The 13,731-nt window shown below is 47.5% G+C and overlaps 1 protein-coding gene across 1 annotated transcript; it reads right to left on the bottom strand.

Annotated features, from left to right (window-relative positions):
• Positions 1-217: 217 nt before the first annotated feature.
• UNG (uracil DNA glycosylase) lies at positions 218-11,250 on the bottom strand. The gene is made up of 7 exons (XM_047761488.1): positions 11,034-11,250; positions 10,169-10,375; positions 9,535-9,630; positions 6,713-6,810; positions 5,830-5,918; positions 4,397-4,575; positions 218-1,409 (listed from the first exon to the last, which is right to left on the bottom strand). Exons 1-7 carry the CDS (start codon positions 11,160-11,162, stop codon positions 1,269-1,271), a joined length of 939 nt encoding a protein of 312 aa, XP_047617444.1. The 5' UTR covers positions 11,163-11,250; the 3' UTR covers positions 218-1,268.
• Positions 11,251-13,731: the final 2,481 nt, after the last annotated feature.

The following is a 13,731-nucleotide window of genomic DNA, read 5'->3' on the forward strand; positions in this document are numbered from 1 at the left end:
CTGGGCCAGCCTAGGTGGGCAGGAGGCTCCATCAGAGAGGAGGGGCAGAGCAACTGGGGAGAGGAGGGGGGAAGTGAAGAGGGGGGACTGGGGGAGGAAAGACAGGAGGAAGGGCAGTGCACAGATGGCCCTTCCTATACAGTGGTTGTCATGGTGATCTGCAGGCCCAACCCAAGAGCCTATACCCCAGGTGGGCTCAGGGAGACCAGGCACAGAGTGAAACTTCAACCATCTTTTATTACCAAACTTAGCCAAGGTTAACACTTTAACCCAGCTAATAGCAAAACATCATCTCTAACAGGACCTAGGATGGAGGTGCCTAATAAAGACTGTCTCTTAAAAAAAAAAGACTTAAAAATATATATATATATATACACACACATATTTGCATAAGCATTTCTTGAAAAAGCAAAATTCACCAGTGTTAATATTAAAAACAAAAACCCAGTGATTTCAGTACAAATCCCCCCACACATACAAAATGCCCAAAACCCAGCATTGGCAGTGTATGCTGGCTCTAAAACCCCAGCTCCAATGCATCTAGGAAAAAAGCATCTGCTCTTAAAAAACAAAGAAAAAAGAAGAAACCCTTTCTCCTCCTTCCAGCTGAATTTCTATAGTTTATTCCTAGAAACACCCAAAAAGTAACAGCATAGACAAGATCCAGCTCCCTTTCCCCAGCTTCTGACTATCAGTGAAGGTTTACACCAAGGATGGTTTCTTAGCAACTCTGCCTCTATCACAGTCAGGGAATCAATCCCTAATTTCTAGGAACTTGCAAAACCTCTTCAGGCTTCCTGCGGGATCTCTGAAAGGTGACAGGGCAGTGTGCCTGATGGAGACAGGAATGCCAGGCTGGGAAAAGGGGGCCTTTCCAGATAAAAACACCCAACAGCTTAAAACCTAAAGACTAAACCTACCAAGTAAAAAAAAAGGAACAACTGCCTGTACCAAAAAGGTGCTTATCTCCTGGCTTTAACCATAAAACTAAGAATACAGGCGAGGAATCCAGACCTTTTGACCTCAACTCCATTCCAAGATCCTTGACCCAGGCCCAGCAGATTCCAGACCCCAGGTGGCAGGGTGATCTTTGTGTTCCTGGCTAGATAAAGCCGCCACCTTGTGGCTGCTATACTGAAACTGTTCCCTTCTGCATGGTGCTTAAGAATTACAGCGGAAAAAATTTCAATTTGACTTCATAACCAACAGATACTTCGACAGCAGCTTCTAGAAAACTGCTCAGAGACCCCCCAACCCCGGGGTCATGGTCACAGATCCTTCCAGTTGATGGGCTGTTTGCCGGACTTCTGCAGCAGCTCATTGGTTCTGGAGAAATGTCTGCATCCGAAAAACCCTCTGCACACAGAAAACGGGGAGGGGTGCGCTGTCTGCAGCACGTGGTGCCGCTTCTGAAAGACAAGGACAGGGAGTGAGATGGTGGGCGACACTTGGGACTTCTTAAAAAAACACCTCTGGCTGTGGCTGCTCTACGACAGTACCCACTCTTAATTCTCCCATTTCCTCAGGGCATTTGTTTACTTGCCGCATCCACACAGGTCAGTGCTGCTCACTCCTTTGCCGGTAGAGCCACTGCCTGTGCCAGGCTCTGAGGATGCAGAGGACCTATGGAACCTGTAAGTGTCCACATTTTAGAACCCAGCAATCCCACAGCTAAGATGGATTTGGTAAAGGACGCCTGCCATGTTGTATGCGTGTCCAAGATACAGGGATGAGCAGGTGCACAGCTCGCATCAGGTAAAACCTAAGATAAATCCACTGTTATGCAACTGATTAAACATATTTTCCAAAACTTCTGACCATGCAACACTACACAGTTACTAGAAGAGCAAAGTTGAGCTACATATGCTGATCTGGGAAGACCTCTAAAATATATCAAGAGGAAAAAAAAAATCCAAGAGTAATAAATGCATTAAATTTAAAAAGATTATTGGAGAGGCAAGAGAACAAGATCCAAGACACAGTTTATAGAAGTTCCTTCAGCGGAAATAGTGTAAGGCATATACTTTCCATTTTGTACTTTTCTATGCTGTCTGAATTATCTCATCATAAAAATGGAATACTTAATAATTTCTAGGGAGTTCCCTGATGGCCTACTGGTTAAAATTCATCGCTTTCACCACTGAGGCCCAGGTTCAATCCCTGGTCTGGAAACTGAGACCCTACTTCAAGCTGCTGCACCCTACAGCCAAAATAAATTTGAAATGTCAATTGGACAGCCTGAGTTCAAGTCCTGGCCCTGCAGCTAAGTAGTTACGCAGTGCCAGGAAAGTCACCGAATAGCCCAAGGCCACACTTACTTCACTTTTCTGTGACCTAGGAGTCAGAGCTGTGCCCATCTCCATGAGAAACAAGGGCTGGAACTCGGGCCAGGCGAGAGGCAGGCCCCTGAACGTGTGTGCTGTGCTGGGAAGGACACTGTGCTCAGAAGGACACGTCAGCCAGCCTTGGGAGAGGAAAACCACCCTGAGCTGGAGGGGGCAGGGGGAAGCAGGAGGTTCCAAGGCAGGCAGGGAGGGGTGGGGCACTGGGAATAAATCCCAGTGGTTTGGGGGCCTAGGGTTCAGAGTGGCAGGCAGGGGCCACCCCAAGACCCCAGCTCATCAGCTCAAGTCGAGGCCTCTGAAGGTTCCCAGCAAGATGAGATGGGGCTGCAAAGGTGGGCAGGGGGGTGGGCGTGAGAGAAGAAAGGCATTCACAAATGACTGGCTGGAGGAGGAGAGGGGGAAAGGGGGACAAAGAGCAGAGAAGGGAAGGGAGACAGGGGAGAGGAAGGAGGAGAGGGGGTCAGGAAGGATATGTGGTTTCTGGTTGGCCAACTGGGTAGATGGCGGTCCTTTTATGGTTTTTTTTTTTTTTTTTTTGTCTCTTTGCCTTTTCTAGGGCCGCTCCTACGGCATATGGAGGTTCCCAGGCTAGGGGTCTAATCGGAGCTGCAGCCACTGGCCTGCACCACAGCCACAAGGTCTGATTTGACCTCTAGCCTGGGAACCTCCATATGCCTTGAGTGCAGCCCTAAAAAGACAACAACGACAAGAAAAAAAAATTCCAACTACAGTGGCTAAGATCACTGTGGAGGTGCAGGTTCACTCCCTGGCTTGGCACAGAAGGTTAACAATCCAGTATTGCCACAGCTGTGGCTCGGATTCAATGTTTCAATCCCTGGCCCAGGAACTTCCATATGCCATGGATGTGGCCATAAAACCTTTTTAAAATTAATCAAAAAGAAAGAGAGAGAGAAAATAGAGTAGCTAACTGACATGTGAGTAAAGCCTATAGCCCTGAACTGGATGGCTGGCTTGGAACCCTGACACCTGCCCCTGTGGGCTGCATGGATCAGCATCTGAAGCGCCATTCGCTGCCACTGTGGGAGTGACCTCATCTCCCTGAGCCCCAATACAAAACATTATCAATGTATCTCCCCCCACACCCCCACCAAAGGCTCCCCAGCCTTTGCTGCCATTAGGTGAGATCCTACATGGAAAGTACAGGACTTGCTCCCGACACTGGGCAGGGGGTTGGCATATTTGCACATTTCTGATACATCAGAAACTCCTGCCAGGTGCCCTCAGTTAGTCCCTTCACTTCCTGGAGTGCTTAGGCCGACTTCTGCCCCCACCCTCACTGCCCAATTCAGTGCCTCCCAGGAGCCCAAGCTAAGGCTCCTCCTGGCCTCCTTCCCTCCTAGCCCTCGAACCCTCCTCCACTGCAGTCCTCAGGCAACCAGCATCACCTCCAGTGGGTCAGGCATCCTGGAGAGAAATGCCAGGGCCCATTCCATAGGGACAGCAGGATTGGGATGGTTTTAGGACAGAGCCAAGACGGGTTAAGGGGATAAGGGAAAGGAGAGGATTTGAGGATGGCTTCTGGGTTTTAATCTCACCAACCAGGTATATATATGCAGACATTTCAGTAAGTAAATGGAGGACCTGGGAGGGTGGAAGCTGAGGAGCTGGTCAGTGGAGTCGGGCTCAACGATCAGAGCTTGGCTTTAGGAATGACCACTGAGCGTGTTGTCATGGAAGGAGTGGAATTCTTCATGTTTTCTATGCACCCTCAAAGTTCTTGGAAGCAAGAAAGGTACTTCATCACTTACTGAATTGTTACGTGAATGGATCCCGGGGACCGTGTATCTTTCTCTGCAGGTGGCAAGTTTATGTCAGTGTCACCAACTGCATTTAATCAGAAGTTGGCCAGCTGCTTTCCTCACACACACCCTTATCATTTGTTTGAATTCTGTTCAATTTTTGACAGAGAAAACCTAACCCTAATTATCACAGTCTTAAGGGAAAAGTTTCATTTTAAGACATGGACCACATAACAGGGGTTCCTAGAATTCTCTAACCTCATTTAAACCGTTTTTCTAAAAATGACATACCCTGTCAATGGCACTGCCTTTCTTCTGAGCATAAGAGCCCCAGAGCAAGAAGACCAGACCGTTGGCGTTCCGGTTGAGCCAGGACACAACTGCGTCGGTGAACTCCTCCCAACCTCTCTCTTTGTGCGAATTGGCCTGATGTGCCCGGACCGTAAGCACAGCGTTGAGCAGGAGAACACCTGTGAACACACACCAAGAAACTGGTTCGGGGAGGCTGAAACAGGTCGGCCCAGATATGCAAGAACAGGCTCACCATGTAACAAAACATCCTGTTTTGATGGAATCTGGCAGCCCTGGGAGTCAGGTCGGGAGAAATCAGACACAACTGGTGATGCCTCTGGGCAAGGGCTGTTTTTACCTCTGCACTTTCAACACCATTACACATATGTTACAGCCGTCGGTGGAAAGAATCATTAAAAAATATATGTATCCTAAAGAGTTCCCGTTGTGACTCAGTGGTAATGAAACCGACTAGGGTTCATGAGGACGCAAGTTTGATTCCTAGCCTCACTCAGTGGGTCGGGGATCTCGAATTGCCATGAGCTGTGGCGTAGGCCGGCAGCTGCAGCTCCAATTTGACCTCTAGTCTGGGAACCTCCATATGCTGCAGGTGCGGCTCTTAAAAAGAAAAAATAAAGAAAGAAAAATAAGCCCAGAAAATAACAAAAGGAGACCTTGTTCCCTGGGTATAGTCTATTTGCTTAAAAAGGAGAAAAAAGAATACTATAGATAGGTATTCAACACACACAGCTCAACCTGTGTATCGAAATGAGAAAATAGAGGCCACCTTCTGAAGGGTCAGAATTAAAAAATTAGATGGGTAAATGCAAAATATGGATGATAAGGAACCAACTTTTCTTTCAGGTTATGATTAAAATGTGAAAAACACTGGCTTAATCAACTATACGTCAATAAAAATTTTCTTTAACAAGGATGTGGGAGAAAAAAAACTTTTTAAATTGGAAAAAAAAAAAAATTTTTTTTTTTGGTCTTTTTGCCTTTTCTAGGGCCGCTCCTGCGGCATATGGAGGTTCCCAGCCTAGGGTCTAATTGCAGCTGCAGTCGCCTGTAGCCGCCAGCCTACACCAGAGCCACAGCAACATGGGATCCGAGCTGCGTCTGCAACCTACACCACAGCTCACGGCAATGCTGGATCTTTAACCCACTAAGCAAGGCCAGGGATCGAACCCACAACCTCATGGTTCCTCGTCGGATTTGTTAACCACTGAGCCATCACAGGAACTCCAAAAAATTTTTTTTAAAAAAGAAAAATATTGGTTGCAGGATAAGTGAGGTACATTTTTGTTTTATATAAGCTTAGCCACTTTATTAGAACTCTCTAGTTCTTCATGAGTATTTCTTAAAAAGACAATCAAGCCGAACAGAAAAGAGGAGAAATTCATCCAAAACACATCTAGGGGTGGTTGGCTTACCTTGCTTGGCCCATCCAGATAAATCTCCATGACCAGGATGAACGAAGCCCTCTATGTCTGTAGAGAGCTCTTTATAAATGTTTTCCAAACTGAAAGCAAGCCAGAAGAAAAAGAAACAATAGAACCTTAAGTACAATTCTGAAAGTTCAGGACCCTCCAGCCCCAACTCCCAGGGAAACGCTACCATCCTGTCTGACAGGCACACCTGCCAGAACCCTGACTCCCGTCTGTGCTTGGATTTAGGGAAGGACACTTTGGAAAACCTAAGCAAATTACTCTAGGAGTTACTACCCACCTCCCAAGCAATGGTTTAGAAATTATATCTTTAATAAGTTTATTATATTTATAAATGACATGTAAAATTCTCCAAAGCAGGGGTTCTTAACCAGGGGTGATTTTGCCCCTCCCCCCACCAGAGGACTTCTGGAAATGTCTGAAGACATTTTTCTTTCTTTTTTTTCTGTCTTTTCAGGGCCGCACACACGGCATACGGAGGTTCCCAGGCTAGGCCAGAGCCACAGCAATGCCAGATCCGAGCCGCGTCTGCGACCTACACCACAGCTCACGGCAACGCTGGATCCTTAACCCACTGAGCAAGGCCAGGGTTCGAACCCAAATCCTCATGGTTCCTAGGACATTTTTCAATGTCACAACTGGGGCGGCGGTGCAGCTGGCATCTAGAGAAGGGTGCTGCCAAGCATCCTACAACACACAGGGCAGCCCCCCACCAAAGACCCAGCCGCAAAGGTCAGCAGTGCTACAATGGAGAAATCCTCCTCCAGGAGGCTAGACCAAGCCCACAAACAGGTGTACCTGCAATCTGAAAAACATGCAACTGAAAGTAATCACGACCGGGGCAGCACCATCTGTAAAGCTTTCATACCTGGGCGGGGGCGGGACAGGTCTCTGAACGCTAAAGCAGAGCCCGTGAGCTTGATTGGGTCCGTGATATGGATCCTGTCCCAGGATGACCACCTTAACCTGTGAATATCAGTTGGCAAGGATCAAATATAGTAGCAAGCATGTCTGAAGGAATGCCTGGATGGCTGGCAGACAAGAGTAGCCCCCTCCTGACCCAACTCAGAGTCCCCAGAAGGGAGGTGACTGAGCACCATTACTCTGCATTACGACTTCCTTCAGTCACCTGCTGCACTGCCCCCTTCCTTCTCTGACCTGGGTGTTTGAACACATTACCGTCAACTTTGCTTGCATTCCCTTCACTTTCCCTTCAATTTGACCCCTAGCCTGGCAACTTCCATATGTCACAGGTATGGCCCTAAAAAACAAACAGAAAAATAGGCCCTTGTCACAAAACACAATCTCCAGAAACATACCAAGGGGTCCACCATCTGCCAGCCATCCTATCCCATCCCGATTCAACCATTTAGAATCACCTATACAATTAGGCTCACTGTACTCATTACCCTACATTTTGGTGTTTCTTATACCATAGGTTTGGGGCATCCTTTAAGTCAATAGAGTTCAACCACTGATGGGTAGTCAGCTTGTTTTCCAATTGTTTCCATTACAAAAAATAACACAGTAAACGTCCTACTACATGTTGTAGGCCACAAGGGAAGTCCAAGAATTCTCGTATCTTTATATACTACTACTTTTATTTCTATGGATTAGATTCAAACAAGTGGAATTGCTGGTCAAAGGTAAATGTATTTTAAATTTCCATGGACATAAACCAAATTGCTTTTCAATAAGTTTTAGAAATCAAATTCCCCCTCAGTAGCGTTATGAAGGTGCCTGTTCCCTTGGACAGGTACACCCTGAAGATACTGTGTGTTTCATTCCAGACCATCTCATTAAGTGAACATTGTAATAAAACAAGTTGTGAGTTTTGGTTTGCTAGTGCATACACCATAGTCTCTTCAGTGTGCAATTACATTATCTCTTAATTAAGTACATACCTTAATTAAAAATTAAAAACCATTTTGTTGCAAGTTCTCTTGTGTTATAGTGGATTAAGGATCTGGCGCTGTCACTACTGCGGCATGGGTTTGATCCTTGGCCTGGGAACTGCTATGTGCTACAGGAAGGGCCAAAAAACAAAACAAAGACAACAAAAAAAACCAAAACCAAATAGACCAACTTTATTGCTAAAAACTGCTAACCATCATCTGACAATGAAAGGTAGCCACAAACCTTCAATTTGTAAAAAACACGCTGTGAAGCGCAGCAAGACAAGATCTGCCTATATCCTCTTTTGAGATGGAGCCAGAGGAGAATGTCACTGTCATGAGCGGTGTTAGAACACTGCTGGGCCTTTTGATCTCACACCCACCCACCTCTCTTCATTCCCATGTTTCTGCTACATTGTTTCTTCTTAGAATCTTCTTCCCCAGCTAACATACAGTTTATCCTTCAAAACCCAGCTTCAGACATTTCAGTGATCAAGTAGCTTTCCTGGGCCTCTCCAATCCTACTGCTCTGTTCATACTGCCTTCAGCATGTTCAGCATGTTCCCCATCATGAAGCAAGCCAGGAGGCTTTCCAGTTTTGGTCCTGGAGGAGCCAGGTAACTTCCCAGATCCTCCCCACGCTCATCTGCAAAGAAGCCCCTCTGGGCCACCTGATCCTCAGAAGTTTCATGCTCTTTTCTTCTTCTCTCTTTATGATATTGATTGTTGGTATTCAAAATGGGACATATTTTAAACAAGGAGCAAACGACTGAATTTCACAGGACCTAGTTTTTTAAAACTCTGTAAACAAAGTGCTATGTTTTAAGTTCCATGTTCTAAAATGAAACTGTGCGGGTTGCTAAGTATTAGGGATGGCAGCCTTATTAAGACAGCTTCTGCAACAATTTCGCTTCTCTCTGACTTAAGGGATACTTATTCAGTCATGGATTCCTGCCTTCAGCTTACAAGATGGGGAAGGGAAAAGAAGAAGAAAAAGGAACACCTCCAGTGTAAGCAGACACTAAAGGTTTAGAGGAAACCCACATCGCAAAGGTCATGGGGGACTGGAGGCTGCCAGGAGGTGCTGGAGATAGATCTAGCTGGTTTTCAAAAGACAGACATGAGGAGGGGGTCGCTGCCCTGTCCAACTCCAAAGTTAAGAGAATGGGAAGGGGAGGTGAGGCTGGAAGCAGGACATGGCCATATTTTCATTCTCAGCTTTCAAAGGCCGTACCATGTGAGGCCATAAACCAGTTTCTGATGTGACCAGAGGCACCAGTAAGCAGCCACTGTACTCAATGAACGAAGCAAAGAGGGATGTGTTAACAGGAGATGTGTTCAGGCCAGAGGTCAAGAGCTTGAGAGCGTCAACTGCAAAAGCCGGTGTCAGACAGAAAGAACATGGCAGTTACAAGTCAAGGTGGGCTCGCAAACAACATGCTAACAAAAGACTTAACTGTTTCCTGCCTCAGTTCCCTCACCACCAGCACACCACCTCACACTGGCATGGGGTCAGTTTCAGGATAAAATAAAACACAAGAAGTGGGAGCATTCAGACACATGGCCTAGGTACGTATTTTTCTTTCTTTCTTTCTTTTTTTTTTTGCCACATAAACAACACAGGGTAAAAGTTAAAAGAGTGCATGCAGGCTAAAATATAGCCCACCAATCTCACAATTGTACTCAGTATATTACTGAATAATGAACAATGGATTAACTCCAGTATCCCTAACTAGGAAATACTCTTTGAGTCCTACTCATCTTTCAGTGAAATCCATCCACAACTGGTACTTACATCTCTTATGTCACACATTTGGGTCCATGTGAAGACTTGGTGTGCGGGGGGGTAAACGGTGTAACGTTTTCTTTCTTCTGCAACAAATCCCATAAGCTGATGGAAAAATAAACTGGATTTACAATCAGATTCTCGCTAGAAGGCATAAGAATTCAATAAGAAAGAGTGCAAAGAAAGCTATTGGAAGAGGTGGTATCTAACTCTTTGCCAGGTTTTACATCTAAATCCTGCGGAGAAACAACAAAAGTACCGCCTCCCCAAGGACTGTTCAATTCCCCTCCCTTTCCTTGGTCTAGCTCAAAGTTGATTGGCCTACCGGCCTCAACAGCCTGTGGATGCAAACCCCTCCCCCCCTTTTTTTTTTAAAGGGCAGGCTTCCTTCAGTCGCGTTTGTGGTTTTACTATGCCCCTTTCCTGGAAAGCAGACTAACCAAAGAGGTTAAAAGAAACTACGTTATCTCAGTCTTTTAAAGACCTTTAACTGTGCAGTTGAGAAACATCATGGCTGTATTTTTCCCTTTTAGCGTAAAAAGGGCGCTGAACGAGGAAAAGGAGATCACGAAGGCAGTATCCTAAAACGTAGGCTTGGCCTGCTATATGAAAAAGATAAAGGGCCCGCAGCCTGAACGATTACCTTTATAAAATATGGTTTCCCGAACTCGCCGCTGAGGTGCTTCTTCCAACTCTCACCAAAACCCACCGGCACGTTGCGCTCTGCAAGCCTGAGCAGCGCGGCGGCCTTGTTTCTCTGGATTCGGGCCAACTGCTCGGGGCTTAGTGGCGATGAGGGCGGTGTGCCGGGCTCCTCCTGCCCTGTCCGGATCTTCTTGACGGAGCTGGCCTGCAAGTGGTCCCCGCAGAGGCGGGTCACCAGCTGCAGAAGGCCTCTCCCAGGGGCCCGCAACTTCCGCCCCCAACCCAGCAGCCCAGGGCAAAGAACACCCATTCGTAGGGTTTCAGCCCTACCGCGTAGGTCTGTGCAAAACCGGACTCTGGGAACCCAGAGCTGATCCCAGTTCGGCACTAGCAGGCTGGTGCCCCAAATTTCGAGTTTGGCACCAAAACAGGGCGGGAGAATGGCTAGAAGAGGGACCGCGGCGTTCTGGGAGGAGCACCCAGACGCCCCGCCTCCCCGCGGGTCCCGCCACTCGCGTCCCCACGTGGCCTTTTCGCGGCAAAACCTCCCCTCGAGGGCCCGCCCTCCCTCCTCTGATTGGAGGGCCGGCCCAGCAGGGCCGCCCCCTCGCTTCTGAATGGTGACATGGTCCCCGAGGGTCGCCCCCATTGGCTGAGCCCTCACCATGGCCGCCGTCTGGGCACCAAGGCGGCTGTTTTGAACACGTGGAGGCCCCAGCTTACCCAGTCAGGGATACGTTCCTGCAACTCCTAAGTCGCGCAGGGGCTGCCAGCCTCCTCACCCTCATCACCCTCCTCACCCTCTTCGCCCTCCCTTCTCTCCCCTGCCCCCGGGCCCATAAGCGGCCCCCGCCGCGCCTCACCGTCACATCCCCATTCTCGACTACTGCAGTCACGCCAGTCCCCGGGTCGTCTGGCTCGGGGCTGCAGGCACGTCGCTTCCCGGAGGCGTTCGGGGAGAAGAAGGAGTAGAGCGTCTTCTGGCCAATCATACTGGAGCCGAGGAGGGAGCGAGCGCGCGCCGCCAGGAGACCCGCGAGGTTGGCGCCAGCTGGAGAGATCAGCAGTTGGCGCCAAGCGGCCCGCGCATGCTCCGACTGGAGGTCTGGGCGGGGGGCTGTGGAGGGTCTAGTGCGCATGTGCGGGAGGGGCTCCTGAGCCCTGGCCCTGGGGCAACATGGGGCTGTGAACTGTGTTTGGAGTGGGCGGGGCTCCTCGGTTCGATTCCGTTCTGTACTTTGTTTCTTTATTCCTATTTATTTTACCTTTGCCTTGGGCAAGTCCCTCCACCTCTCAGAAGTAAAAAGAAGATAAAAGTACCTTCCCCCAGGGTTGTTGTGGGAATGAAATTAGCATTCAAGTTTTGCATTCAAAAACATTATCCAATTTTCACAACCTGTTTTACTGACGACAAACTAAGGCCCAGAGGCCCAACCTGTAAGGTTTGGGGGAGACTTTAATAGAGGTTAGGAAGATTAAACTTAAAACCAGTCACCCTCCCAAAGGCACCACCATTCACCCCCAGTACACCTGCAATTCTCTTCCTTTCTCCGGGGAACATCCAAACCATCACATGTAGTCTTGGTTATGTCTCCAAAATAAAGTCAAACGCCGCTCTGTCTCCTGGCTACTACCAAGTCATCTTTTTTGAAATGTAAACTACCTTTTAATAATCCCCAGGTTAAAACTGTATAGTTTCCAAACATGCCTGGAATGAAATCCCTGCTTCTTACCCTGCTGGTAAGGCTGCTGACACCCCACCCCCGTCCCGGTGACACGATGAATCTGGCTCTCAGCATATTCACAGGCACCCCTTGTGTGGTCTTTACACCTTGCACAAACTGCCTCTCTATCTGGAAAATTTCAGGTCTCAGCTCAAGACCCCTCTTTCAAAGGGCCTTCTCCTGCCCCATTTTCTAGCAGGTCACTCTATTTGTAGCTTCTGTTCTATCTAAAATTATTTATTCTTTCCTTGTTTATTTCTGTCTCCATCTCCAAAATGTAACCTGTGTGAGGGCAGGGACTTTATCCTTGCTACTGTTGTGTTTCAGAGCCTAGAACAAGGGGCTTGATGTGTAAGAAGAGAGGCTCTTAATTTTCAATTATTTTTCAAATGATAAAATAAAAGCCACTTTGAAAAATTTCACAGTGCTGAATAAAATGACATATACACTTACAGTGTGCCCCTGCTATCCCACTCCTGTGTATTTACCCAAGTTAAATTAAAATCTATACTCAGGAGTTCCCATCGTGGCGCATGGAATTGATTCTGACTAGGAACCATGAGGTTGCAGGTTCAATCCCTGGTCTCCATCAGTGGGTTAAGGATCTGGCATTGCCATGAGCTGTGGTGTAGGTCACAGATGGCGACTCGGATCTGGTGTGGCTGTGGCGTAGGCTGGCAGCTGCAGCTCCGATTAGACCCCTAGCCTGGGAAACACCATATGCCATGGGTGCGGCCCTGAAAAGGCAAAAGACAAAAAAAAAAAACTATATTCACACAAGAGTTCATACATGAGTGGATTATTTGTATTTTCCCCAAACCGGAAACAACCCAAACGTCCCTTAAGTGGCAAGTGGGTGAACAAACTGCAGGGCATAAGTACCCTGGCAGCTACTCAGCAATAAAAAGGAATAAACAATGGATGCAAACAACATGCATACATCTTAAAAGCATTTGGCTAAGTGAAAGATGTGTGACACAGAAGGTTGTATATTGTATCATTTCATTTACAAGAAATTCTGGAAAATCAAAACTCTAGGGACCCAAAATACATCAGTGGTTGCCAGGGGCTGGGCAAGGGGAAGAGTTGATAACTAGGAGGCTTGGGGGAATTTTATGGGATGATGGAATTGTTCTGGACCTTGATTGTGGTGGTGGTCAGACAACTGTGTATGTTCATCAAAATTTGCAGAGTAGTATACTAAGAAGATTCAAAACAAAGCCCCAGCCTCTTTCCATTCCATTGGAGGAGAGAGTAAACAAAACTGTTGATAATAAAAGCTGACATTTGGGGAGTTCCCATCCTGGCACAGCGGAAACGAATACGACTAGGAACCATAAGGTTGCAGGTTCCATCCCTGGCCCCACTCAGTGGGTTAAGGATCCCGCATTGCCCTGAGCTATGGTGTTGTAGGTCGCAGATGTGTCTGGGATCTGGCTATGGCTGCACCTTAGGCCAGCAGCTGTAGCTATGATTAGACCCCAAGCCTGGGAACCTCCATATGCCACAGGTGTGGACCTAAAAAGCCAAAAAAACAAAAAACTGATATTTGTTTGGAGCATAGAAGCCCTTCTCACACATCCTCTCATTTAATCTGCGTAGTGCTCTCGTGGCATACGTTTTGTGGTTCCCACTGTACAGAGGTGACAATTCAAGCCCAGAGAAGTTAAGTGACTTCTAGGAGCCCTGCCACTAACACTGGAGGAGACAGAAACGGAAGTTACAGGGTCTGATTGCAGAATTCACGCTCCCACCTGCCACAATAGTCGGTGGCCCAACTCTCTGGCAGGACAGCAAATTAATCCTCAGGGAGAGATGACTCCACTCAGAACAACAG

The sequence above is a fragment of the Phacochoerus africanus genome, chromosome 15, assembly GCF_016906955.1.
Source record: "Phacochoerus africanus isolate WHEZ1 chromosome 15, ROS_Pafr_v1, whole genome shotgun sequence".
In the NCBI taxonomy this organism is placed as follows: domain Eukaryota; kingdom Metazoa; phylum Chordata; class Mammalia; order Artiodactyla; family Suidae; genus Phacochoerus; species Phacochoerus africanus.